Here is a 26,270-nt window from a genome sequence, read left to right as displayed (position 1 = left end):
AATCTGTTTTTCATCTGTTTCTTTCTCCTGCCTGTCAACGTCTCATGGTCATTGTCTTTGCTTAGTCTCCACTCTTTTTATTCTACTCATCTGGCTGACTGTCCTCGTCTTTTCTTTGTCTTTTTTTGTCCGTAACTGTGTCTCTCAGGCATTGGAACCCAGGATGGGAGTGCAAAAAAGGACGAGGACTTCAAGGGGAAGACACAGAGGCAAGTCCAGTTCAACCCAGGGCAGACAAAAGCTGTGTGGCGCGTACGGATCCTGACTGATGGGAAATACGAGCAAGCAGAGACCTTCCAGATTTTGCTTTCTGAGCCAGTGATGGGAGTGATGGAGTTCCCTATGACAGCAACAGTTGAGATCCTGGATCCCAGTGATGGTCAGCACTGCTAATGCACACATTACATCCTGCATATAAACACAGAAACTTTTTGTGTTGGCAATCTCCTTTCATTTTGAAGATTTTGAGGTTTTTACAGCTCTCATGGTTCATACGTTAGCTGTGGAAAAATAAGTTACTTTCGATAAGTGCCAAATTATAATGGCCAGATGTCCAGGTAGGTGAGGTGATTCTGGACATCAGGGGTTGAATTACCATTCATTCATTAACTTTCACTTGAGGTTAGCATTTCATCCTTTTCTGGGAGAGAGACATGGCTTGAGATTTGGAAGTGTTAAAGGGGAACTCCGGTATTTTCAACATTAAGCCTCTTTTCTGAGTCGTCTGCAATGTTTTAGAACCCCCCTCACCGCTTTTTTGATGTTTACTGCTGTCTCCGGTATTTGCCTAATTTTGATTCATCTCTACCTGCTTCACAATGGCAAGTCATATGCATGTCTTAAAAGGTCCGTAAAAGCACCATAAACGTCCGTTTTCAAAATAATCAACTCACCGGAGTGGTTACTGGTGTGCACTGGTAATCCATATCAAATTTCGTTGTGAAAAGTTGCTTCTGTCGTGTTTTATTTGATATTTTGTACTGGATGTTCGTTGATATTCCTCCGCCACCACTAATAAAATAGTGCGAGCATGAACGAGCTGCCAACATAAAACACGACAGAAGCAACTTTTCGCAACGAAATTTGATATGGATTACCAGTGCACACCAGTAACCACTCCGGTGAGTTGATTATTTTGAAAACGGACGTTTATGGTGCTTTTACGGACCTTTTAAGACATGCGCATGACTTGCCGTTCTGAAGCAGGTTGAGATTAATCAAAATTAGGCAAATACCGGAGACAGCAGAAAACATAAAAAAAGGGGTGAGGGGGGTTCTAAAACATTGCAGACGACTCAGAAAAGAGGCTTAATGTTGAAAATACCGCAGTTCCCCTTTAACTCTAGTGACATCAAACTAAACCTCAACTGCTCAAGAAAGCAAAGGAGGGTTTCTTAGTTAGTTTGCTATAGAAAATGCACAAATCATATCTTTCCATATGTGGCACATGCAGTCACTCACCTTAGCTAGTTGCAGACCTCCTGCAATTGTAACAGAAGGACAATGTCATCTACAAAGAAGTGGGATTTCTGTATCCATGTTGAATATTTTCTCTCACAATAGCTCTGCCTTGATATCCCTTTTATGAGAAGCACAGGTGGAGACAAGGGTCCAGATGCATAGCACTCTTTGTGGATTCTCAACTATAACTGTGTACGACCAAAGGCAGAAGTATGCATATGTATTCTTTTTGCTGTAATGAAATGGATATGCACAAACCCTCTTTTGTAAATTCCAAATATTGCAACATTTTTTGACGAGCCGAATTCCTATTCCTGCCTTTAGCCACAGATAGATGTAAAACTGTGTTAATTAACGAACAAGAAGCTATTACAAATGGCAATGACAGCAGCACTAAAGATGAGACCACCTTTAGAAAAGTAGAGAATAGAAAATGTTTTATTTGGTGGTCTTAATACTGCAATCATGAGCAGAACTGAACTGAGCTGTAATTGTGCTACGAAGACTATTGATATATTGACAATGTCCTCAAACGACACCAGTGCAGCTATTCATGGCACCTACATTTTATCTTCATGTGGTCTTTGTGTCTAGCCTAAGTTTCAGTTGGAAAGTGCCATGATAAATGCTTTTTTCAACTTGAGATTCATTGGCCTCAGCTCATTTTCTTTGGAAAACATGTAGAACATGTTTTCAATGAGTGCATAGGAAACGCTACATATTCATATGAAATGTGGTGTTTGGTGATTCTTATTACTCACCTGAGAGTGTTGGAGAAAATGAGTAGCACATGCAATGCCTGAGCCATGTTTGCAGCTGTCCTTTCCCACGTGTACTGGATGTAACTGTATAGAAAATGTCAGAGTCGCAGTGCATGTGTGAGGTGGCTACAGCCGAGGTTGGAACATTGGGACACTGTACAAAGTTGTACAGTGCGGAGAGCTGGAAAGCCCGATATTAACGAATATAAGGCTTCCAACATTTGTAATGCATATCACAGAAAGTCCCAACTTTCATGAAATTGTCTTTGTCACAATGAAAAATACCCTTTCTGTATATCACATTGCGTGGAACCCAACACAGAGAAAAAATTGTCAGCGTAAACACTTTCCTCCGTAGATGTGGAGTTGTTTCAAATTTGCCCCGAGGCAAGGTGGAGATAGCCAGAAGAGATATAGGATGTGGAGATGCATGTCTTTTTATTGGTTTGGTACTTCTCATATTCGCCAAAAAAAATACTGAGCACAGTGCTACTCCACTCCCCTCCTCAGACGCACATAAAACTGGGTTTTCACTTTCTTCCTTAAATAGTTTATTGTCTGCCATTTTCATTCTCCTGGTTCATTGTGTCTTTTCCTGCAAATTGAAATGTTAATGAAATATTGAGTTGAATGACAAACTGGCTGCTCTGCTCCAGCAAGGCTAGATTGGCTCTTGTGCAGGTTTCGCATTCAGCTTTTTGTATGCATTACCACTATCCTCAGCGCAGCTTCTAAGTAATTATAGATGTACAATAGTAGTTGCGCTTGTCGTTCTCTTTCTCATTTGTCTCCTCGTTCCCTCTCTTTCAGGCTGCCGCTGCCTCATTTTCCCGCCGCAATCTCTCGTCCCCTGTGGGTTAATTATGATGTGTGTGAAGGGTAGGGGCTAGTTTGTTTTCTGTCATCCCCAGGGACTGTCTAATGTGACAGAGATGTGCCACTCTGTACCCTAATGGGCCAGCGAAGCTTTAGCTTTGCCTGTGGCGTTAGCTGTACTGTCTCTAATGATGAAAACAGGCTTTGTGTGGTCTTCTGGTTAGCCCAAAGATTCCCTCCCTTGAGGACACGTCAGCCTGGCTTATATCAGCTTTAGAGGGGGGAGAGTGGATATCTAAGGTTTAACTAAAAGTGATCCAAAATTTCAGAGAGCATGACTAGAGTGTCTCCCAATATCTCTTCAAAAATCCCTGTTTGTCTGTGCAAATGCGTGAAGCTGTTCTATATTGTTTTACATTTCTTTTGCATCTCAGCGTGCATTTTTTTTTCTGTCACACCCCTTGCCACTTTGATTAATGCTAAGGAGTTGGCTCATCCTGTAGCGTGATTGCTTGTGTGCTAGCCAAGCTTTCCTCCTCCAAAACTTTATGACTTTCATATATTCCATGCACAATGCTGGCTAAAGATGAAGGTGGCAGCCTGCTGTTTGACTGTCTACTGCAAGCAGCAGCTTCTTGCCACTGTTGGTGATACATCTTCCTGGCTTCTTCTACAGCAAGTATGCTATATAACAGTGGAGATTTTAGTCTTCTGCATTTTGTGCCAAGGTCATTCCATTGATATTTTCTCTCATATTTCTTTTTAAGAACCACATAGGCACCTACAGTTATGCACCAACTATTGAAATTGTAAGAGCTTTGTCTCAGTTAGGTTGATCTAGGGAGATGTAGTTGCTTTAAACTGCTTAATAGCACCATCGCTTTCTGTTGTCCAGGTTAGTTTGTTTTACATATGGAGTTAAACCTTGGCAAAACCAGTCGTACGGGGTAATGAGCAAAACTGATTCCCTCACATCACCACCAAACTGTAGCGACAAAGACAATATTCCTGCGTCCATAGAATATTTATGAAACTATCAATAATGGAGATGTGCTAGGCAGAGAAATAAAATCCAAACAGACTTCTTGTTTTGTTTGTCAAACAAACAAACAAAAAGATTAGGTGCAAGTATTCCGCCCTCTGTAAAGAGATCTGCCTTTTTCCCCTTCCCCATGAATGTTTTAGAATTACTGTGTGTTTTCCTTAAGGAGGTGAACTTGACCCAGTTGGGTGAAAACTTTGCCTTTTCTGAATCTTGGGTGGATTTAGAGGCAGTCGGTGAGGGAAGTGTGCGATGAGATGTGAAAGAACTATGAGGTGAGCCGAAGTGTGCAGTGTATGCGTGGCATGGGAGTAGAAAATCCGGGCGTAGCATTGCTTGTCCGTGGAGGGAATAGGTAAGCAGTGGACCCCAATTTCCAGCTCTCAGTCCTTGTCCCCCACCCCACCAGGGTGTGAAAGATTGTGAGATGTGACCGACAGGTGAAACGATGGAGAGAAAATAAGATTGAGAGGAAAGAGAGTGTTATCACAAGAGAGGAGAAATGTTTGACCTCCCACTGTGTGTGAGATTGTCTCATCTTGACAATTTCATCTAAGGGAGTCGTCACAGGTGTTTATCTCTTTTTACGGTGTGTACTGTATCAAATAAAATTCTTTTTACGCAGATTTTTCACGCTCCGGCACTTAATTGATGTTTATGTTGCATAGGTAAGCCACAAGTGTTTTTCAATCCTCCTCATTCACTCATTCATTCTCTCAGAGAGTGAGTGGGAACAGACCCACAAGAAGAACTGGGACAAGCTAAAGCCCTGTTCGTTGTTAGTATTTCATTGGCCCCAATGCGTCGCTGCTTCAACCCTTCTGCTTCTGCACTACGAGCAAGTTATTTGCTTTGATAGATGAAGCTTTCACCGACTCTAAGTCTCCCTCTCAATCATCAACTCAAGTCAAGAAACAGAGAGGAGTGGAGAAAGAAAATATGTGAGTGGCTGACCCTGTGTATACTGGAGTCAGGGACTGAAGCTCCCAGGTGATCTGCTGTGTGTGATGAACTCAGAGCCCCTCAAGCGTAATTGTCCACCACAAACGAGACAATGTGAAAAACTTCTAGAGGGGCATCTTTGAAGAGCTCCCCTGGTCACATCAAACCAAAAAACTGTTACAGGAGCTATTTTTGAATATGGATAACCAGACTACATGATCACCTCCCCAGTTGATAAGAATACATCTGAAAAACTAAAAAGGGTATGAGGGCTGCTCACTAATGCAGAGCCAGAGCAAAAGCCTGCTTGAGTCCTTTGTTGCCTGATGTTCTTTGGATTATTTCAGATTGTTGTACGTGCCATTATTCTTACCCTTTTCACTCTAGAACCCTCAACTCTCTTTTCTTTTTTATCTTTTCTGTTCCATACAGAGTCGACTGTATTTTTCCCTGAACATATCCTCTCAGTAGAGGAAGATGTTGGGGAGCTTTTCATCCCTGTGCACCGCAGCGGAGACATCAGCGAGGAGCTCATGGTGGTCTGCTACACACAGCAGGGTATGGATCAGCCTTTTTCTGCACACTGACATATTGACACAAAGCTTTAGGAAGTAGTCTTTATACATTAAAACAAGTACACTGACTGACCTGATGGGCTTGTTAAAATTGAAGGTCAAACTTTGGTTATAATGTCAGGAGGAAATGCATATTTTTATCAACGACTCATTCGCTTTACTACGTTGTTTTATCCAGCTTCATTCTAATAGTTTTTATGCCGACTTCAGCTACATATGAACACACAGCGAAAAATTTATTCTAAATGTTATTTTTGCTATTTACCAAAATATTGCGCTTTACAGTTTCAGTATTTTCTTTCAATATTGGCTGAGAGCAGACTGTCAAATTTAATTAGAAGGCATTCACACCCAATTTAGTGGAAGGGCTTTAAGAGTTAAGCCTGGTTTATAGTCGGTAACGCAAGACAAAACGCAAGCCCCCCCTTGCGTGCTTGCGTGTGTCACCTCAATTTTCTAAACTTCACGCAAGACGCCAGACCCGAGCAGAGCTATAGAGTAGCCACTCTGGACGCGAGCACAAGCCACTATCTAGTCCAACCGGCTAGCTGCTAGCATGGCCCTATTCCAGCCACGGGATTGGTTCAGCGCGGTGCAACTCTCGTTCTCATTGGCTGTTCGTGTTGTCTGTCAAAAGATGGACGAATGGAATCTATGGAAAAGTATATCGACCATGTTTCACATCTCAATCGAGGAAAAGTTATTCATCGAAAGCTATCGTTATCGTGTTATCTCCCAGCCCTATCTGCACTTGTACAGATATACAGTTATTCATTCTATGAAAATACTATCTGTAATAAACGTTCAATTAAAAAAAACAAAAAAAAACAACAAACCACTATCTACATCACATTCGGCGGCGTGTTGATCTTCCGGTTTCATCCCCTAATAAAAGACCGCTGTTTTCAAACGCCAAGGTAGAAAGCGAAGAAGAAGAAGAAGAAGAAGAAGCATGAATCCCATAGACATAATATATTATATATATTATGTCTATGATGAATCCACTTGAAGAGAGACTTGCCGAAGAGGTCCTGGCGGTGAATTTCCTCTCATCGTAGTAGGTTTGTCATTGAAAAAACCCGCTGCTCCACCTACTGTCCTGGCGGTGAATCGCCACGCAGCACACGCAAGCGCCGGCAAAGCAAAATGAAGCATAAACGTCTCGAGGCATTAACACAAGCGCAAGACCCAAACGCAAGGGCAGTTAAAAGAAGTATAACTCAGCCTTTAAAGCCTGATTTATTGTCGGTGACGCAAGACGCAACGCACCTCAATTTTCGAAACTTCACGCAAGACGCAAGCGCAAGCCACTGGCTGTGTTCAAAACCGCCTACATACTACATACTTGAAAACGGCATACTCATCGATCAGACAGTATGCAGAGCGTTTACACACAGTGCACGAAACCGGAAGATGAACACGCCACCGGATGTGATGTAGACAGTGGCAAATTTGCGTAACCATAAACAATTTATATATTTTTAATGCGTTGGAAAAATGCTTTGCAGGCAAGGACTGCAAAGTCAGGAATCCATGAACTACACCCAATCTTTAATGGGTTTCCTCCTTTTCTATGTTTGCCAGGCCTTTACTGCTGGCCTCCCGAATGTTGAGGTGGGATGTTTGTGCTACAGTTTACCAGTTGCTGTTTTTTTTTTCTCAGATACACTAGACCGTTGATTTGCCCACTGCTTCTTTTCTAATCAGCCACATGTTCAGGGGTTCACAGTAACAGCTTCCAAAATACAAATAACTTGGAATCTTGGGAGCTTTTACATGCTTTTACATGCTTAATTAATGAGGAGATAGTGAAGAAACAGCCTAAACCTGTCCATGAAACAGCCTTTGAGTCATTTCTCCAACTATACTAAAAAAAGAGGTTTTTACATAATGATGCGTGGTATTTAATGTGAGTACACTCAAATTGTGGCTGAGAGTTAGCCTTTTAGGCTATATATTAATAGTTTTTCGTTTTCTAAATGATCCTCAACTCTATCTTCACCTCACACCAGACTCTCTGTCTCCCTCTCTTTGTGGTTCCTATAAAGGTTCTGCCACAGGAACGATCCCCACGACCGTTCTGTCGTACTCAGACTACATCTCCCGTCCAGAGGAGCACAGCAGCCTCCTTCGTTTTGACAAGGATGAGAGGGAGAAGCTGTGTCGCGTGGTGATCATCGATGACTCCCTATACGAGGGAGAAGAGAGCTTTAATGTGAGGCTTTCCCTGCCTGTCGGGGGACGCCTGGGAATGCACTACCCCACCACCAAAGTCAATATCTTGGAAGATACGGATGATGGTAAGGCATGTGGATGATTAGCTTTTAGTTCCTCTGTTTACTCGCTTACATATTGCCTCTATACTTACTATCTCCATGTTTGCAAAGACCTTTCCACAAGTTCTATTAACTTCTTCAAGAAAACTGGAGATTCTGTTTAAACACTTTTTTTCCATTAAATCTTATGTACCCTAACCCAAATCCCACAGGCGGCGGTGAACTTTGTGGAAGATCTTTTTTCTGCCTCGGCCTAGAATTTGAGTAGATTTAATTTACCGCAGCTCTACTTTAATTTTAAACAACAACAATCAAATGCACATACTCAGGCACATAGAAACACTTAGCTTTGGGAAAGTTCTGCTATTTTGAATTGTTTTCCCAATGTTTTTCTCGTTGCATGCATTAATGCAAGTCTTTTCTGTATATTATAGGATTTATTGTAATCAGGCTTGTTATCTAACTCAATGGGCACGATTAGAGTGGTTGAATGAACCTGACAGACAGCCTGCACCCGCGCCCGACAGATGGAATCAAACTCCTGTTCATGCTGTAATTTTGACAGTTTCACACAGCACTCCTACATTATCAGACTTGTTCCTTGTCCGCTTTCTTCCAGTTACAGCATCATATGGTCTTAAGAAGTCAGATTGCATATTCTGAAGGCCAGAAATATGTGGAGATTTATTTGGGGATTGATACACCTGCTGGGAAATACGTATTCCAATCTGCAGGCATTATCCACTATTTCACCTTTCTGCATTGCTGCATTGATTTACTTTGCAGACTTCCCACAGACAGATTGATATCTTTGCTCAGGGTTTTGCTAAATGCCACTCTATAGATTATCACAACAAAAGTCAGACTTTTTTGTCTTTGTTCTACAGACAAAAGAGCACTGATATAATACACTATATCTAGCTATCTATAGACAGATATGGATTTAGATAGAGATATACACATACGTTATATATATGTATATGTATATTTATATGTGTGTGTCTGTGAGTGTGTGTGTGTGTGTATACTTACGCAGGGTTTCACATGATCATGGTTGTGAAGATCTCTGGAAAGTTCCAGAAGTATCTGCAAGTCTTGTCCTTGTGCAGGCTTATAAGCTCAAAAATCCACTTAGCACTCCACTTTAGAATTAGATTTAAAGATTCTTGATATTTTGAAATGAGTTCTTTAGCAGATGTCTCAATAAACAAATAAGACGCTATTGTCCAGACTGGCCAGCATGTTGTCCAGCTGAGTGTAAATGGGTTGTTTTCACTGGCTATGATGCTCCAGATGTAAAAACACAAATATTTCTATGAAATGTTTGAGTTGTATGAGATGTCTCTATTCTAGTTTTCTTCAGTAGAAACTGACCTCATTATTTGTCATTTTATGTGGCAGGAAACAAGTGTCTATAATTAGCTGTCACATAATGTAAAATAACGATACAGGAGAGAAAAAAGATGTTTTCACTTCAGGCTCTCTTCAGCGCAGACAGCACAAGAACTTTGTATAAAGCCTTATTTATAGCCCAGTTTTCAAAACACTTTAGATGCTGTATAGCACGCAAATAAAACAGAATGCAGAAATTTCCATATCCATTTTACTTTAAATACATGGTCATGTTTAAGGCTTAGAACATAAACGTATTTACCATTGTGATAGCCCTGTAAGGGTTCAGTAACTGAGGAGGGAATTGCTGTCGTTTAAAAGTGAGCAGCTTCACTCTTCCAGTTTTTGTAGGCTTTTAGATGCTCGTATTTTTCACCTTTACTGGGTCCATGATTTCGAAAGGTCACAGGTCGGGCCTGCAAACAGTCCACTTTAGTACTCGGACTTTTTTGCCATGTAGTCTTTTCTGCAGTAATAAAAGCTGACATTTTCTTACATAAGGGCAGTAGTGTCGCTCCAAAACCTCCAAAAGAAATTTGTTCAATGTCAGTGGCTCCCTAACATGGTTGCTGGTTACCCAGGCCATGTGCACTAATGTTGCCCCACACCATAATGGATCCATGCTTTGAACTGTGCCCTATATTCAAGAAGGATGGGCCCTCTCCTGCTCAGCCTGGAAGGTACAGTGTCCATAATTTCTACAAAAAATTCACATTTTGATTTAATGGACCACATGTTTTCCTCTTAGCCTCACATTTGATTAAATAAGATCTGGTTCAAAGAAGCTGTTGACCTTCCAGGATCCTCTTATCCCTTAGTTTACCCTTGGATTTGTGGATGGAGCAATTATCTTCAGTTTTAGTGGAACTTTTACCCAATCAAATTACCTAGTTTATTTCTCTGATTCATCATTGGATAGTCCAGGCTATCTTTGTACTGTTGTCACTTAAATTCAGGGTTGAAAAGGTTTGCTATTTTAAATTTGCAAATATCTGCAATGTATTAATTAGTTCTACTAGAGATCCTGTGCTGTCCTTCTGAGGGTTGGAAGAGTAAAAACAGATTAAATCCGATTATTTGAATACTGCATAACATAATAACATATCCAACTGTAGAACAGCAGTAAAGTTTAAGCCTGAAAGCCATTCTTCAGTTGTACATGGCTTTGGATCTCTTACCAAGTTAAAAAATTATTTCTTATTTCCCAGAATTTTGACCGTTTACCTGTCAGAAGAACCATCGTCTTCCAATTTAATAAGCATTTCATTATTCCATGATCTGCTTGTATGTGAATGAACAGTGTCAGGAGAACTCATCATACCAAACTGAAGACTTGGATGTGTAAAACAATGGCTACTTACAGCTGATAGCTCATTTAAATGGAATGGTTTATGGTAGCATCAAGGGGCTAGTTAACAAGAAACCCGAGACACTCCCTGATTGTTAGAATATTGTCAGAGTATGTCAGTCTTGGTGATTAGTTCAAAGGAATGGAAATGTGTTTGTGAAAGCCCGACTCCAGTGAGAGATGATGTGTCATTTTTAGTTTCCCAGAGGATAGAATAGTGTTTGACTGCTTCTTCCTAATACCACTTGAAACTGTCAAGGAAAATATCGAAACAAATGATATAAAAGCGTGTCTTTATTTGTGCTTGTGGTCCTCAACGTTTGCATTCCTTTTGTGACTTTATCTGCCCACAGCTAGTTATTTTTCGACTTAAATCTTTGCAAAGTAAATGGTGTGAAAGGCACGTATAAAAAGTCTGAAGTGTGACTGATAGCGGTCTCTTTAGCCCTTTTTTTTTTGGTTGCCCCCAGGTCAAAGTCAAGTTGAGTATGCTGTTCCATTTTTATTTTTTCCTCCAATCCCAGCAGCCTTTCTCCCCTTTCTCTCATACACTTTACTGTGCCTCAGCTGAAAAATATCTTAAGGATTTCTGTTCGATTTAGTGCTTAATCAGATTAAACTCTACACTACCCGTCTTCCTGAGTGTTGTGCTCTGCATGGCTGCACACTTTCTATAAAAGTGAGCGTTGTCATCTCCTTGTATCCTGCAAGGAGAAAGGGCACTCAGGCTTTTAGTTTATGTCAGGATGGCCAGAGCTGAGTTTGTAGAATTTTAGATTGACTCACAATCGTTCTGTGAAACCCAATCCTTTGTTTTAATGATGGTGCAGCCTGACAGTTGGTCAGAGTAAGGAAGTGATTGCAGTTTCGCCTGTTGTTAATTCAAGGCGACACATTCCTAAAACAAATCATTTCTATGTCAGCTTTTTTTCCATCAAACATACATGTTCACACCACCGATTTAGCAACTTAGAAGCAGCAATTTGTTGTGACCCCTTAAGCCTCGTTTCCACTGTCAGTACGGTTTGGGTCACTTCGTATCGGTACGGTATGGGTCAGGTCGCTTTGGGGTCAGCTTTGCGTTCCCACTGTACAAAGGGGACCCTCGGGTGGGCGAAGCGTCACTACGTCGATCGCTCTGAAGCTTCTTCAGCTTAATGCGACACTGGCTCGCGGTCCGATTGAAACCACTCTCTGCCATTTTTGCGGCAATCAGCTGGAAAACGTTTTCGTTTCGCACAGCGCCATCGAGCTCCCGCTGCACAGCCTCCTCACCAATAACGGAGAGCAGAGCCTGCACCTCCTCAGCACTCCAGGCTCCTCCCCAAGGGAACCGGTCCTGTGTGCTGGGTACCCCAAGCAGAAGGGTTACAAAAATGGTAACAGGTACCATGGGACCGGTACACTTTCGTGGTAGTGGAAACACTGAAATAAGCGAACCGTTCTGAACCGATCCGTACCGGACTGCATAGTGGAAACGGGGCTTTATTCTCCATTTCTTTTTCTTTCTCATCCTTAATTTTGCCTCGTTACATGTGGTGTCAGAATTATTTGTGAAAAAGCAACAAATGAAAAGCATTGATAAGCAATAATGAATGAAAAGCAATAATACAGAGAGCCCTAAAGAGGAAGGAATAAATAACCCCATGAAAATTTTACAATGTCAGTACATCTTAGATTTTGGTTTCAAAACTATTTTGGTTTGAGCTTGTTTAAAGTGAAATGGTGAATACTTGCAAACTCCCTCTGAAATTCAATTGTTAAATCACTAGTAGTAGCTATAATTTTTTCATCACCTAGCTGCCAAAACAATTTGGAACAATTTGAATTATTTGAATAATTTTATCGTTTAAACTAGATTGAATTCATTTGAATACTCTTCTCAAAACCAGTTGTTGTGGTTTTGAACATGGAATGTTTTCCCATTTTTGCTTGTTAAAGTATATCAGCAGCTCAAAGTTTCGGGGCCAAATTTTTGGTGATTTTTGTTTCCTATTTATGCCACATGTTTATCGAGGATGTCATTTCTAGAATGCAGGTCAGTATAGCACAAACTTTAACAAAATCATGCTACTATATTATGTGCAGAAAACTGTTTGGCACTGTGTCAGTGGAATAAGCAAGGCCTTCTTTGATAAATATTTTGGATGATCGCTCAACATACAGGTTAATTGGGGGTCCTAGCAGCGAAGCTGCAGGAACCCATTGTGTTACTAGCTTTTCTTATTGGGGGTCCTAGCAGCGAAGCTGCAGGAACCCATTGAGTTAGTAGCTTTTCCTATTATTATTGGGGGTCCTAGCAGCGAAGCTGCAGGAACCCATTGTGTTAGTAGCTTTTCTTATTATTATTGATCCGTTTCTGCTGCAATTGAAGTCTATGGCAGCCCCATGAACGCTATGCGAGAAATTTGTGAAATTTGGCACACGTAATCAGCCAAGTGCCAAAGCCAAAGTCAAGAATTTTCATGCCCCAAGAGCTTACTCTCTAGCGCCACCAACATGCCAAAGTTCAAAGTGCATTCAGCCTAATAACTTTGGACTACTTTGTCCAAATTTCACAAATAAGGCATCGTTGGAATCCTTGGATCATGACGAGTCCAACGCACCCTATGACGTCAATTTGCGTATACTTAGATTTTCCGCCATTTTGAATTTTATCAAAAAGCTTAAAAAAGCATTTCAGATCACACAAATTGTCAAATCGTCACGAAACTTGGCATATAGACTCTTCAGACCAAGCCGCACAAAAGTTATCGTGTGGAATTTTTAATTAGGCTTCCGATTTTCCATAAAACCCAATCAAACTCGAGGTTGACGCCCCCAAACCGGAAGTGAGGCCATATCTTGGCAACCATTTGATATTATGACGTCAAACTTATAACACAGACTCAAGACCAAGATGGTAAGAGGCCGAGGAAGTTTGGTGATGTTTGGCCTATAGGTGGCGCTATATGTAGCCAAAATGCATTTTTGCCCATATCTTTGGACCATTTGGTCCAAATGTCACAAATGAGGTACCAATGGAATCCCTGGATGCAGCCGAGGTCAATGCACGTCATGACGTCATGAGCGCCATCTTGGATTGTCCGCCATTTTGAATTTAATCGAAAACCTTCAAAAAGCATTTCAGGCCTCTGAGAGTGTCCAATCTCGACGGAACTTGGCAAATAGAATCTTCAGACCAAGCAGCACATAAGGTATCATGTGGATTTTTTTATTTCACTTCCGTGTAACCGCGGCAGCCAATCAAACTCCACGCCGACGCGCAAATGGGACATTTGGCCGTATCTCTGCGATGCATTGATGTATCGATGCCAAACTTGGTGCATGGACTCACGCCGCCTTCCTGAGCAGCCCAAGCCTTGCCTATTGTGCCATTCTGCTAGGACCCCCACATCGCTGCTTGCAGCTATATTTATTGGGGGTCCTAGCAGCGAAGCTGCAGGAACCCATTGAGTTAGTAGCTATTCCTATTATTGGGGGTCCTAGCAGCGAAGCTGCAGGAACCCATTGTGTTAGTAGCTTTTCTTATTGGGGGTCCTAGCAGCGAAGCTGCAGGAACCCATTGAGTTAGTAGCTTTTCCTATTATTATTATTAGGCCCGAGCAGCTAAGCGCTGCGAAGGCCTATTGTTTCTGAAGGATTTCACTATTATTATTATTATTATTAGGCCCGAGCAGCTAAGCGCTGCGAAGGCCTATTGTTTCTGAAGGATTTCACTATTATTATTTTTCTTTTTCTTTTCCACGCGGAATCGCAAATGGGGATGCCTTAACGTATTCGAAAACTCCCGAAACTTTGCCCAAAATTGTCCCCCGCGTGAAACTGCATGTTTTTAATGGAGTCGAAAGTGGGCGTGGCCAAACTGCTCTACAGCGCCACCTAACGTGAGATAGCCCGAACCGTACGTCGTAGAGATCTGAAACTCGGTATGTACGTAGATCTTCTCAAATCAAGAAAAAAAGTCTCTTGGAGGTATGCTCTAAAACGTACAAGCAGGCGGCCATTTTGGGTCAAAGGGCAAATTTTGGCCATTTTTCATATTTACACACCTCGCAGGAAAATTTTCACGCCCCAGGGATTTTGAGCTACGGACTTCATTTTTGGTCAGTATGCAGTTAAGGGATGGGGGAACAAAAGTTATCAGAAGACTTGAGTTTTTGAGCATGTTTAGGGGGCTTGGCCAAGCGGCAAACTTGGCGTACTCGCCAGTGTAAACGAAATGCTATATCTTTCACCTAAAAAGTTTAATCTGCACCAAACTTGGTATGAGTCATCCATGTTGGATGCATGTCAATCCTATGTGGTCATATGCTGACGTCATCTAAGCCCCGCCCCCTCAGAACAGGAAGTCACTTTTTTTACTTGGAAAGCTCCATTTCTGGCCCCCTTCACCTAATCAACATGATCTTGTGTCAGAATACAGATAACAAGTTGGTCTAACTTGCTTTAAAGCACCAACAGTGTTCAGTTGAAGGCGTGGCTATGGCGACTTGGTGAAGTCAGACATCACGCCGTTACCATACGTTTGGCTCTAAATTCTACAGTTTTGAGCCGAGATGCACCAAACTCACTGGGATCGATCCTAATCCGCCCCCCAACAGGTGTGAGGTCCAATATTTGATGGGCGTGGCCTAATGCCTCCACAGCGCCCCCTAGAACATCTAAAAACATCAGCCCCAAGCCATGCTTTGAACGACAATCATGAAACTCAGCACACCTGTGCGTCTTGTCAGGACCTACAAAATAGTGTGGGCGTGGCTTAATGGCACATTCCAATCCCTCGCCGTTTGCATACGTTCGGCTCTAAATCTCACACGCATCATCCGATTTGCACCAAACTAGATATGAATGACCTTTGTTAACATCTAAAGAGCCCGATAGGATTATATTGGAGTGTGACTCCAGTGCGCCCCCTAGATCATTTAAACAGCTATATCTCCTTGAGACATCCTCCGGTCTGCACCATATTTTTTGTGCATCATTACGGAGCAGCGCTTCACATGTTGGCATTGTACATTTCTGACGTCGCTAAACCCCGCCCCCACAAAACAGGAAGTGACGGTAACTCCTGTCTGGTAGATGGCATATCGCTCCAACTTTGAACACGTGCCACTGGTGTCGTACTGACGTGGACTGAAATCGATTTGGGAGATTCGTCGCACGCTCCGCCCGGTGGACGGGCGCGGGAGACGTGTTACGGCATCGGTGACCACGTCGGGGTGGCGGTGCCGGCGGTCAGGCGGTCGCAAGGCCGGAGCTGCGCTTGGCTGCGAGGGCCGTTATCACTGCTTGCAGTTCTTGTTATTCTTATTCTTTTTCTTCTCCACGCGGAATCGCAAATGGGGATGCCTGAACGTATTCGAAAACTCCTGAAACTTTACCCAAAATTGTCCCCCGCGTGAAATCACATGTTTTTAATGTAATCGAAAGTGGGCGTTGCCAAACTGCTCTATAGCGCCACCTAACGTGAGATCGCCCGAACCGTACGTCGTAGAGATCTGAAATTCGGTATGTATGTAGATCACCTCAAATCAAGAACAAAAGTCTCTTGGAGGTATGCTCTAAAACGTACAAGGAGGCGGCCATTTTGGGTCAAAGGGCAAATTTTGGCCATTTTTCAGATTTACACACCTCGCAGGAAAATTTTCACGCCCCAGGGATTTTGAGCTACGGACTTCATTTTTGGTCAGTATGCAGTTAAGGGATGGGGGCACAAAAGTTATCAGAAGACTTGAGTTTTTGAGCATGTTTAGGGGGCTTGGCCAAGCGGCGAACTTGGCGTACTCGCCAGTGTAAACGAAACGCTATAACTTTCACCTAAAAAGTTCAATCTGCACCAAACTTGGTATGAGTCATCCATGTTGGATGCATGTCAATCCTATGTGGTCATATGCTGACGTCATCTAAGCCCCGCCCCCTCAGAACAGGAAGTCACTTTTTTTCCTTGGAAAGCTCCATTTCTGGCCCCCTTCACCTAATCACCATGATTTTGTGTCAGAATACAGATAACACGTTGGTCTAACTTGCTTTAAAGCACCAACAGTTTTCAGTTGAAGGCGTGGCTATGGCAGCTTGTTGAAGTCAGACATCACGCCGTTACCATACGTTTGGCTCTAAATTCTACAGTTTTGAGCCGAAAAGCACCAAACTCACTGGGATCGATCCTAATCCGCCCCCCAACAGGTGTGCAGTCCAATATTTGATGGGCGTGGCCTAATGCCTCCACAGCGCCCCCTAGAAAATCTAAAAACATCAGCCCCAAGCCATGCTTTGAACAACTATCATGAAACTCAGCACACCTGTGCGTCTTTTCAGGACCTACAAAATAGTGTGGGCGTGGCGAGAATGGCACATTCCAATCCCTCGCCGTTTGCATACGTTCGGCTCTAAATCTCACATGCATCATCCGATTTGCACCAAACTAGATATGAATGACCTTTGTTAACATCTAAAGAGCCCAATAGGATTATATTGGAGTGTGACTCCAGTGCGCCCCCTAGATCATTTAAACAGCTATATCTCCTTGAGACATTATCCGATCTGCACCGTGTTTTTTGTGCATCATTACGGAGCGGCGCTTGACACGTTGGCGTGGTACATTTCTGACGTCGCTAAACCCCGCCCCCAAAAAACAGGAAGTGACGGTAACTCCTGTCTGGTAGGTGGCATATCGCTCCAACTTTGAACACGTATCACTGGTGTCGTACTGTCGTGGACTGAAGGCGATTTGGGAGATTCGTCGCGTGCTCCGCCTGGTGGACGGGCGCGGGAGACGAGTGACGGCGTCGGTGACCACGTCGGGGCGGCGGTGCCGGCGGTCAGGCGGTCGCAAGGCCGGAGCTGCGCTTGGCTGCGAGGGCCGTTATCACTGCTTGCAGTTCTTGTTATTATTATTATTATTAATCCGTTTCCGCTGCAATTGAAGTCTATGGCAGCCCCATGAACGCTATGGTAAAAAGTTGTGAAATTTGGCACACCTAATCAGCCAAGTGCCAAAACCAAAGTCAAGAATTTTCATGCCCCAAGAGCTTACTCTCTAGCGCCACCAACACGTCAAAGTTCAAAGTGCATTAAGCCTAATAACTTTGGACTACTTGGTCCAAATTTCACAAATGAGGCATCGTTGGAATCCTTGGATCATGACGAGTCCAACGCACCCTACGACGTCAATTTGCGTATGCCTAGATTTTCCGCCATTTTGAATTTTATCAAAAAGCTTAAAAAAGCATTTCAGGTCACAGAGATTGTCCAATTTACACGAAACTTGGCACATAGACTCTTAAGACCAAGCCGCACAAAAGTTATCCAAGGGAATTTTTAATTAGGCTTCCATTTTTCCATAAAAGCCAATCAAATTCGACGTTGACGCCCCCAAACCGGAAGTGAGGCCATATCTTGGTAACCATTTGATGTTATGATGTCAAACTTATAACACAGACTTACGACCAAGATGGTAAGAGGCCCAAGAAGTTTGGTGACGTTCGGCCTATAGGTGGCGCTATATGTAGCCAAAATGCATTTTTGCTCATAACTTTGGACCCCTTGGTCCAAATGTCACAAATGAGGTACCAATGGAATCCCTGGATGCAGCCGAGGTCAATGCACGTCATGACGTCATGAGCGCCATCTTGGATTGTCCGCCATTTTGAATTTAATCGAAAACCTTCAAAAAGCATTTCAGGCCACTGAGATTGTCCAATCTCGACGGAACTTGGCAAATACAATCTTCAGACCAAGCCGCACATAAGTTATCATGTGGATTTTTTTACTTCACTTCCGTGTAACCGCGACAGCCAATCAAACTCTACGCCGATGCGTAAACGGGACATTTGGCCGTATCTCTGCGATGCATTGATGTATCGATGCCAAACTTGTTGCATGGACTCAAGACGCCTTCCTGAGCAGCCCAAGCCTTGCCTATTGGGCCATTCTGCTAGGACCCCCACATTGCTGCTTGCAGCTATATTTGGGGGTCCTAGCAGCGAAGCTGCAGGAACCCATTGTGTTAGTAGCTTTTCCTATTATTATTATTATTATTATTATTCCTCTACTTTCTGCTGCAATTGAAGTCTATGGCAGCCCCATGAACGCTATGGTAAAAAGTTGTGAAATTTGGCACATGTAATCAGCCAAGTGCCAATCACAAACTCAAGAATTTTCATGGCCCAAGAGCTTACTCTCTAGCGCCACCAACACGTCAAAGTTCAAAGTGCATTCAGCCTAATAACTTTTGAATACTTGGTCCAAATTTCACAAACAAGACATCATTGGAATCCTTGGATCATGACGAGTCCAACGCACCCTATGACGTCAATTTGCGTATACCTAGATTTTCCGCCATTTTGAATTTTATCAAAAAGCTTAAAAAAGCATTTCAGGTCACAGATATTGTCAAATTTTCACGAAACTTGGCACATAGACTCTTAAGACCAAGCCGCACAAAAGTTATCGTGTGGAATTTTTAATTAGGCTTCCAATTTTCCATAAAAGCCAATCAAACTCGAGATTGATGCCCCCAAACCGGAAGTGAGGTCATATCTTGGCAACCATTTGATATCATGACGTCAAACTTATGACAGAGACTCAAGACTGCTAAGGTAAGAGGCCCAAGAAGTTTGGTTACGCTTGGCCTATAGGTGGCGCTATATGTAGCAAAAATGCATTTTTGCCCATATCTTTGGACCACTTGGTCCAAATGTCACAAATGAGGTACCAATGGAATCCCTGGATGCAGCCGAGGTCAATGCACATCATGACGTCATGAGCGCCATCTTGAATTGTCCGCCATTTTGAATTTAATCAAAAACCTCCAAAAAGCATTTCAGGCCACTGAGATTGTCCAATCTCAACGGAACTTGGCAAATAGAATCTTCAGACCAAGCCGCACATAAGTTATCATGTGGATTTTTTTTATTCACTTACGTTTAACAGCGACAGCCAACCAAACTCTAAGCCGACGCGCAAATGGGACATTTGGCCGTATCTCTGCGCTGCATTGATGTATCGATGCCAAACTTGGTGCATGGACTCACGACGCATTCCTGAGCAGCCCAAGCCTTCCCTATTGTGCCATTCTGCTAGGACCCCCACATCGCTGCTTGCAGCTATATTTGGGGGTCCTAGCAGCGAAGCTGCAGGAACCCATTGAGTTAGTAGCTTTTCCTATTATTATTATTATTATTATTATTATTAATCCGTTTCCGCTGCAATTGAAGTCTATGGCAGCCCCATGAACGCTATGGTAAAAAGTTGTGAAATTTGGCACACCTAATCAGCCAAGTGCCAAAACCAAAGTCAAGAATTTTCATGCCCCAAGAGCTTACTCTCTAGCGCCACCAACACGTCAAAGTTCAAAGTGCATTAAGCCTAATAACTTTGGACTACTTGGTCCAAATTTCACAAATGAGGCATCGTTGGAATCCTTGGATCATGGCGAGTCCAACGCACCCTACGACGTCAATTTGCGTATGCCTAGATTTTCCGCCATTTTGAATTTTATCAAAAAGCTTAAAAAAGCATTTCAGGTCACAGAGATTGTCCAATTTACACGAAACTTGGCACATAGACTCTTAAGACCAAGCCGCACAAAAGTTATCCAAGGGAATTTTTAATTAGGCTTCCATTTTTCCATAAAAGCCAATCAAATTCGACGTTGACGCCCCCAAACCGGAAGTGAGGCCATATCTTGGTAACCATTTGATGTTATGATGTCAAACTTATAACACAGACTTACGACCAAGATGGTAAGATGCCCAAGAAGTTTGGTGACGTTCGGCCTATAGGTGGCGCTATATGTAGCCAAAATGCATTTTTGCTCATAACTTTGGACCCCTTGGTCCAAATGTCACAAATGAGGTACCAATGGAATCCCTGGATGCAGCCGAGGTCAATGCACGTCATGACGTAATGAGCGCCATCTTGGATTGTCCGCCATTTTGAATTTAATCGAAAACCTTCAAAAAGCATTTCAGGCCACTGAGATTGTCCAATCTCGACGGAACTTGGCAAATACAATCTTCAGACCAAGCCGCACATAAGTTATCATGTGGATTTTTTTACTTCACTTCCGTGTAACCGCGACAGCCAATCAAACTCTACGCCGATGCGTAAACGGGACATTTGGCCGTATCTCTGCGATGCATTGATGTATCGATGCCAAACTTGTTGCATGGACTCAAGACGCCTTCCTGAGCAGCCCAAGCCTTGCCTATTGGGCCATTCTGCTAGGACCCCCACATTGCTGCTTGCAGCTATATTTATTATTGATCCGTTTCTGCTGCAATTGAAGTCTATGGCAGCCCCATGAACGCTATGCGAGAAAGTTGTGAAATTTGGCACACGTAATCAGCCAAGTGCCAAAGCCAAAGTCAAGAATTTTCATGCCCCAAGAGCTTACTCTCTAGCGCCACCAACATGCCAAAGTTCAAAGTGCATTCAGCCTAATAACTTTGGACTACTTTGTCCAAATTTCACAAATAAGGCATCGTTGGAATCCTTGGATCATGACGAGTCCAACGCACCCTATGACGTCAATTTGCGTATACTTAGATTTTCCGCCATTTTGAATTTTATCAAAAAGCTTAAAAAAGCATTTCAGATCACACAAATTGTCAAATCGTCACGAAACTTGGCATATAGACTCTTCAGACCAAGCCGCACAAAAGTTATCGTGTGGAATTTTTAATTAGGCTTCCGATTTTCCATAAAACCCAATCAAACTCGAGGTTGACGCCCCCAAACCGGAAGTGAGGCCATATCTTGGCAACCATTTGATATTATGACGTCAAACTTATAACACAGACTCAAGACTGCTAAGGGAAGAGGCCCAAGAAGTTTGATGACGTTCGGCCTATAGGTGGCGCTATATGTAGCCAAAATGCATTTTTGCTGATAACTTTGGACCCCTTGGTCCACATTTCACAAATGAGAAACCAGTAGAATCCCTGGATAAGGACGAGGTCAACACACTTAATGACGTCATTTGCGCCATCTTGGATTGTCCGCCATTTTGAATTTAATCAAAAACCTTCAAAACGCATTTCAGGCCACTAAGATTGTCCAATCTCCACGAGACTTGGCACATAGAATCTTCAGACCAAGCCGCACATAAGATATTAGGTGGATTTTTTTATTTAACTTCCGTGTAACCGCGGCAGACAATCAAACTCCATGCCGACGCGCAAATGGGACATTTGGCCGTATCTCTGCGATGCATTGATGTATCGATGCCAAACTTAGTGCATGGACTCACGACGCCTTCCTGAGCTGCCCAAGCCTTCCCTATTGTGCCATTCTGCTAGGACCCCCACATTGCTGCTTGCAGCTATATTTATTGGGGGTCCTAGCAGCGAAGCTGCAGGAACCCATTGAGTTAGTAGCTTTTCCTATTATTATTAATCCGTTTCTGCTGCAATTGAAGTCTATGGCAGCCCCATGAATGCTATGGTAAAAAGTTGTGAAATTTGGCACACGTAATCAGCTAAGTGCCAAAGCCAATATCAAGAATTTTCATGCCCCCAAGATCTTACTCTCTAGCGCCACCAACACACCAAAGTTCAAAGTGCATTCAGCCTAATAACATTGGACTACTTGGTCCAAATTTCACAAATGAGGCATCGTTGGAATCCTTGGATCATGACGAGCCCAACGCACCCTATGACGTCAATTTGCGTATACTTAGATTTTCCGCCATTTTGAATTTTATCAAGAAGCTTAAAAAAGCATTTCAGGTCACAGAGATTGTCCAATTATCACGAAACTTGGCACATAGACTCTTAAGACCAAGCCGCACAAAAGTTATCGTGTGGAATTTTTAATTAGGCTTCCATTTTTCCATAAAAGCCAATCAAACTCGAGGTTGACGCCCCCAAACCGGAAGTGAGGTCATATCTTGGCAACCATTTGATATCATGACGTCAAACTTATAACACAGACTCAAGACTGCTAAGGTAAGAGGCCCAAGAAGTTTGGTGACGTTCGGCCTATAGGTGGCGCTATATGTAGCAAAAATGCATTTTTGCTCATATCTTTGGACCCCTTGGTCCACATTTCACAAATGAAGTATCCCTAGAATCCCTGGATATAGAAGAGGTCAACACACTTAATGATGTCATTTGTGCCATCTTGGATTGTCCGCCATTTTGAATTTAATCAAAAACCTTCAAAACGCATTTCAGGCCACTAAGATTGTCCAATCTCCACGGGACTTGGCACATAGAATCTTCAGACCAAGCCACACATAAATTATTATGTGGATTTTTTTATTTCACTTCTGTGTAACCGCGGCAGCCAATCAAACTCCATGCCGACGAGCAAATGGGACATTTGGCCGTATCTCTGCGATGCATTGATGTATCGATGCCAAACTTGGTGCATGGACTCACGACGCATTCCTGAGCGGCCCAAGCCTTCCCTATTGTAACATTCTGCTAGGACCCCCACATTGCTGCTTGCAGCTATATTTATTATTATTGTTCAGTTTCTGCTGCAATGTAAGTCTATGGCAGCCCCATGAACGCTATGGTAAAAAGTTGTGAAATTTGGCACACGTAATTAGCCAAGTGCCAATCACAAACTCAAGAATTTTCATGGCCCAAGAGCTTACTCTGTAGCGCCACCAACACGCCAAATTTCAAAGTGCATTCAGCCTAATAACTTTGGACTCCATGGTCCAAATTTCACAAATGAGGCATCCTTGGAATCCTTGGATCATGACGAGTCCAACGCACCCTATGACGTCAATTTGCGTATACTTAGATTTTCCGCCATTTTGAATTTTATCAAAAAGCTTAAAAAAGCATTTCAGGTCACAGAGATTGTCCAATTATCACGAAACTTGGCACATAGACTCTTAAGACCAAGCCGCACAAAAGTTATCGAGTGGAATTTTTAATTAGGCTTCCATTTTTCCATAAAAGCCAATCAAACTTGAGGTTGAAGCCCCCAAACCGGAAGTGAGGTCATATCTTGGCAACCATTTGATGTTATGACGTCAAACTTATAACACAGACTCAAGACTGCTAAGTTAAGAGGCCCAAGAAGTTTGGTGACGTTCGGCCTATAGGTGGCGCTATATGTAGCAAAAATGCATATTTGCCCATATCTTTGGACCCCTTGGGCCAAATTTCACAAATGAGGTACCGTTGGAATCCCTGAATGCAGACGAGGTCAACGCATCAAATAATGTCATATGCGCCATCTTGGATTGTCCGCCATTTTGAATTTAATCGAAAACCTCCAAAAAGCATTTCAGGCCTCTGAGAGTGTCCAATCTAGACGGAACTTGGCAAATAGAATCTTCAGACCAAGCCGCACATAAGGTATCATGTGGATTTTTTTATTTCACTTCCGTGTAACCGCGGCAGCCAATCAAACTCCACGCCGACGCGCAAATGGGACATTTGGCCGTATCTCTGCGATGCATTGATGTATCGATGCCAAGCGTGGTGCATGAACTCACGACGCCTTCCTGAGCAGCCCAAGCCTTGCCTATTGTGCCATTCTGCTAGGACCCCCACATCGCTGCTTGCAGCTATATTTATTATTAATCCGTTTCCGCTGCAATTGAAGTCTATGGCAGCCCCATGAACGCTATGGTAAAAAGTTGTGAAATTTGGCACACCTAATCAGCCAAGTGCCAAAACCAAAGTCAAGAATTTTCATGCCCCAAGAGCTTACTCTCTAGCGCCACCAACACGTCAAAGTTCAAAGTGCATTAAGCCTAATAACTTTGGACTACTTGGTTCAAATTTCACAAATGAGGCATCGTTGGAATCCTTGGATCATGACGAGTCCAACGCACCCTATGACGTCAATTTGCGTATACCTAGATTTTCCGCCATTTTGAATTTTATCAAAAAGCTTAAAAAAGCATTTTAGGTCACAGAGATTGTCCAATTTTCACGAAACTTGGCACATAGACTCTTAAGACCAAGCCGCACAAAAGTTATCCAAGGGAATTTTTAATTAGGCTTCCATTTTTCCATAAAAGCCAATCAAATTCGAGGTTGACGCCCCCAAACCGGAAGTGAGGCCATATCTTGGTAACCATTTGATGTTATGACGTCAAACTTATAACACAGACTTAAGACCAAGATGGTAAGAGGCCCAAGAAGTTTGGTGACGTTCGGCCTATAGGTGGCGCTATATGTAGCCAAAATGCATTTTTTCTCATATCTTTGGACCCCTTGGTCCACATTTCACAAATGAGGTACCAGTAGAATCCCTGGATAAGGACGAGGTCATTACACTTAATGACGTCATTTGCGCCATCTTGGATTGTCCGCCATTTTGAATTTAATCACAAACCTTCAAAACGCATTTCAGGCCACTAAGATTGTCCAATCTCCACGAGACTTGGCACATAGAATCTTCAGACCAAGCCGCACATAAGTTATTATGTGGATTTTTTTATTTAACTTCCGTGTAACCGCGGCAGCCAATCAAACTCCATGCCGACGTGCAAATGGGACATTTGGCCGTATCTCTGCGATGCATTGATGTATCGATGCCAAACTTGGTGTATGGACTCACGACGCCTTCCTGAGCAGCCCAAGCCTTCCCTATTGTGCCATTCTGCTAGGACCCCCACATCGCTGCTTGCAGCTATATTTGGGGGTCCTAGCAGCGAAGCTGCAGGAACCCATTGAGTTAGTAGCTTTTCCTATTATTATTGGGGGTCCTAGCAGCGAAGCTGCAGGAACCCATTGAGTTAGTAGCTTTTCCTATTATTATTATTGGGGGTCCTAGCAGCGAAGCTGCAGGAACCCATTGAGTTAGTAGCTTTTCTTATTATTATTATTATTATTCATCCGTTTCCGCTGCAATTGAAGTCTATGGCAGCCCCATGAACGCAATGTGAGAAAGTTGTGAAATTTGGCACACGTAATCAGCCAAGTACCAAAGCCAAAATCAAGAATTTTCATGCCCCAAGAGCTTACTCTCTAGCGCCGCCAACACGCCAAAGTTCAAAGTGCATTCAGCCTAATAACTTTTGACTACTTGGTCCAAATTTCACAAATGAGACATCGTTGGAATCCTTGGATCATGATGAGTCCAACGCACCCTATGACGTCAATTTGCGTATACTTAGATTTTCCGCCATTTTGAATTTTATCAAAAAGCTTAAAAAAGCATTTCAGGTCACACAGATTGTCCAATTTTCACGAAACTTGGCACATAGACTCTTAAGACCAAGCCCCACAAAAGTTATCGTGTGGAATTTTCAATTAGGCTTCCAATTTTCCAAAAGATCCAATCAAACTTGAGGTTGACGCCCCCAAACCGGAAGTGAGGCCATATCTTGGCAACCATTTGATGTTAAGCCTTCAAACTTATAATACAGACTCATGACCAGGTCGGTAAGAGGCCAACGAAGATTGGTGATGGTTGGCCAATAGGTGGCGCTATATGTAGCAAAAATGCATTTTTGCTCATATCTTTGGACCCCTTGGTCCAAATGTCACAAATGAGGTACCATTGGAATCCCTGGATATAGACGAGATCAACGCACCTCATGACGTCATCTGCGCCATTTTGGATTTTTCGCCATTTTGAATTTAATCGAAAACCTTAAAAAAGCATTTCAGGCCACTGAGATTGTCTAATCTCCACGGGACTTGGCACATAGAATCTTCAGACCAAGCCGCACATAAG

The 26,270-nt window shown here is 42.8% G+C and overlaps 1 protein-coding gene across 1 annotated transcript in view; it reads left to right on the top strand.

Moving 5' to 3' along the window:
* Window positions 1–26,270, top strand: part of frem2a (FRAS1 related extracellular matrix 2a) — a 114,450-nt gene that overhangs the window by 36,385 nt on the left and 51,795 nt on the right. The window contains exons 4-6 of the mRNA XM_075487640.1: window positions 149–379; window positions 5,455–5,580; window positions 7,646–7,897. Of these exons, the coding sequence (XP_075343755.1) occupies window positions 149–379; window positions 5,455–5,580; window positions 7,646–7,897 (609 nt within the window). The remainder of the gene's footprint in view (window positions 1–148; window positions 380–5,454; window positions 5,581–7,645; window positions 7,898–26,270) is intronic.

Source organism: Odontesthes bonariensis, chromosome 16, assembly GCF_027942865.1.
Source record: "Odontesthes bonariensis isolate fOdoBon6 chromosome 16, fOdoBon6.hap1, whole genome shotgun sequence".
Taxonomy (NCBI): Eukaryota; Metazoa; Chordata; class Actinopteri; order Atheriniformes; family Atherinopsidae; genus Odontesthes; species Odontesthes bonariensis.
Note: the sequence above shows the minus strand (reverse complement) of the source record. Positions and strands in the feature narration are given on the sequence as shown.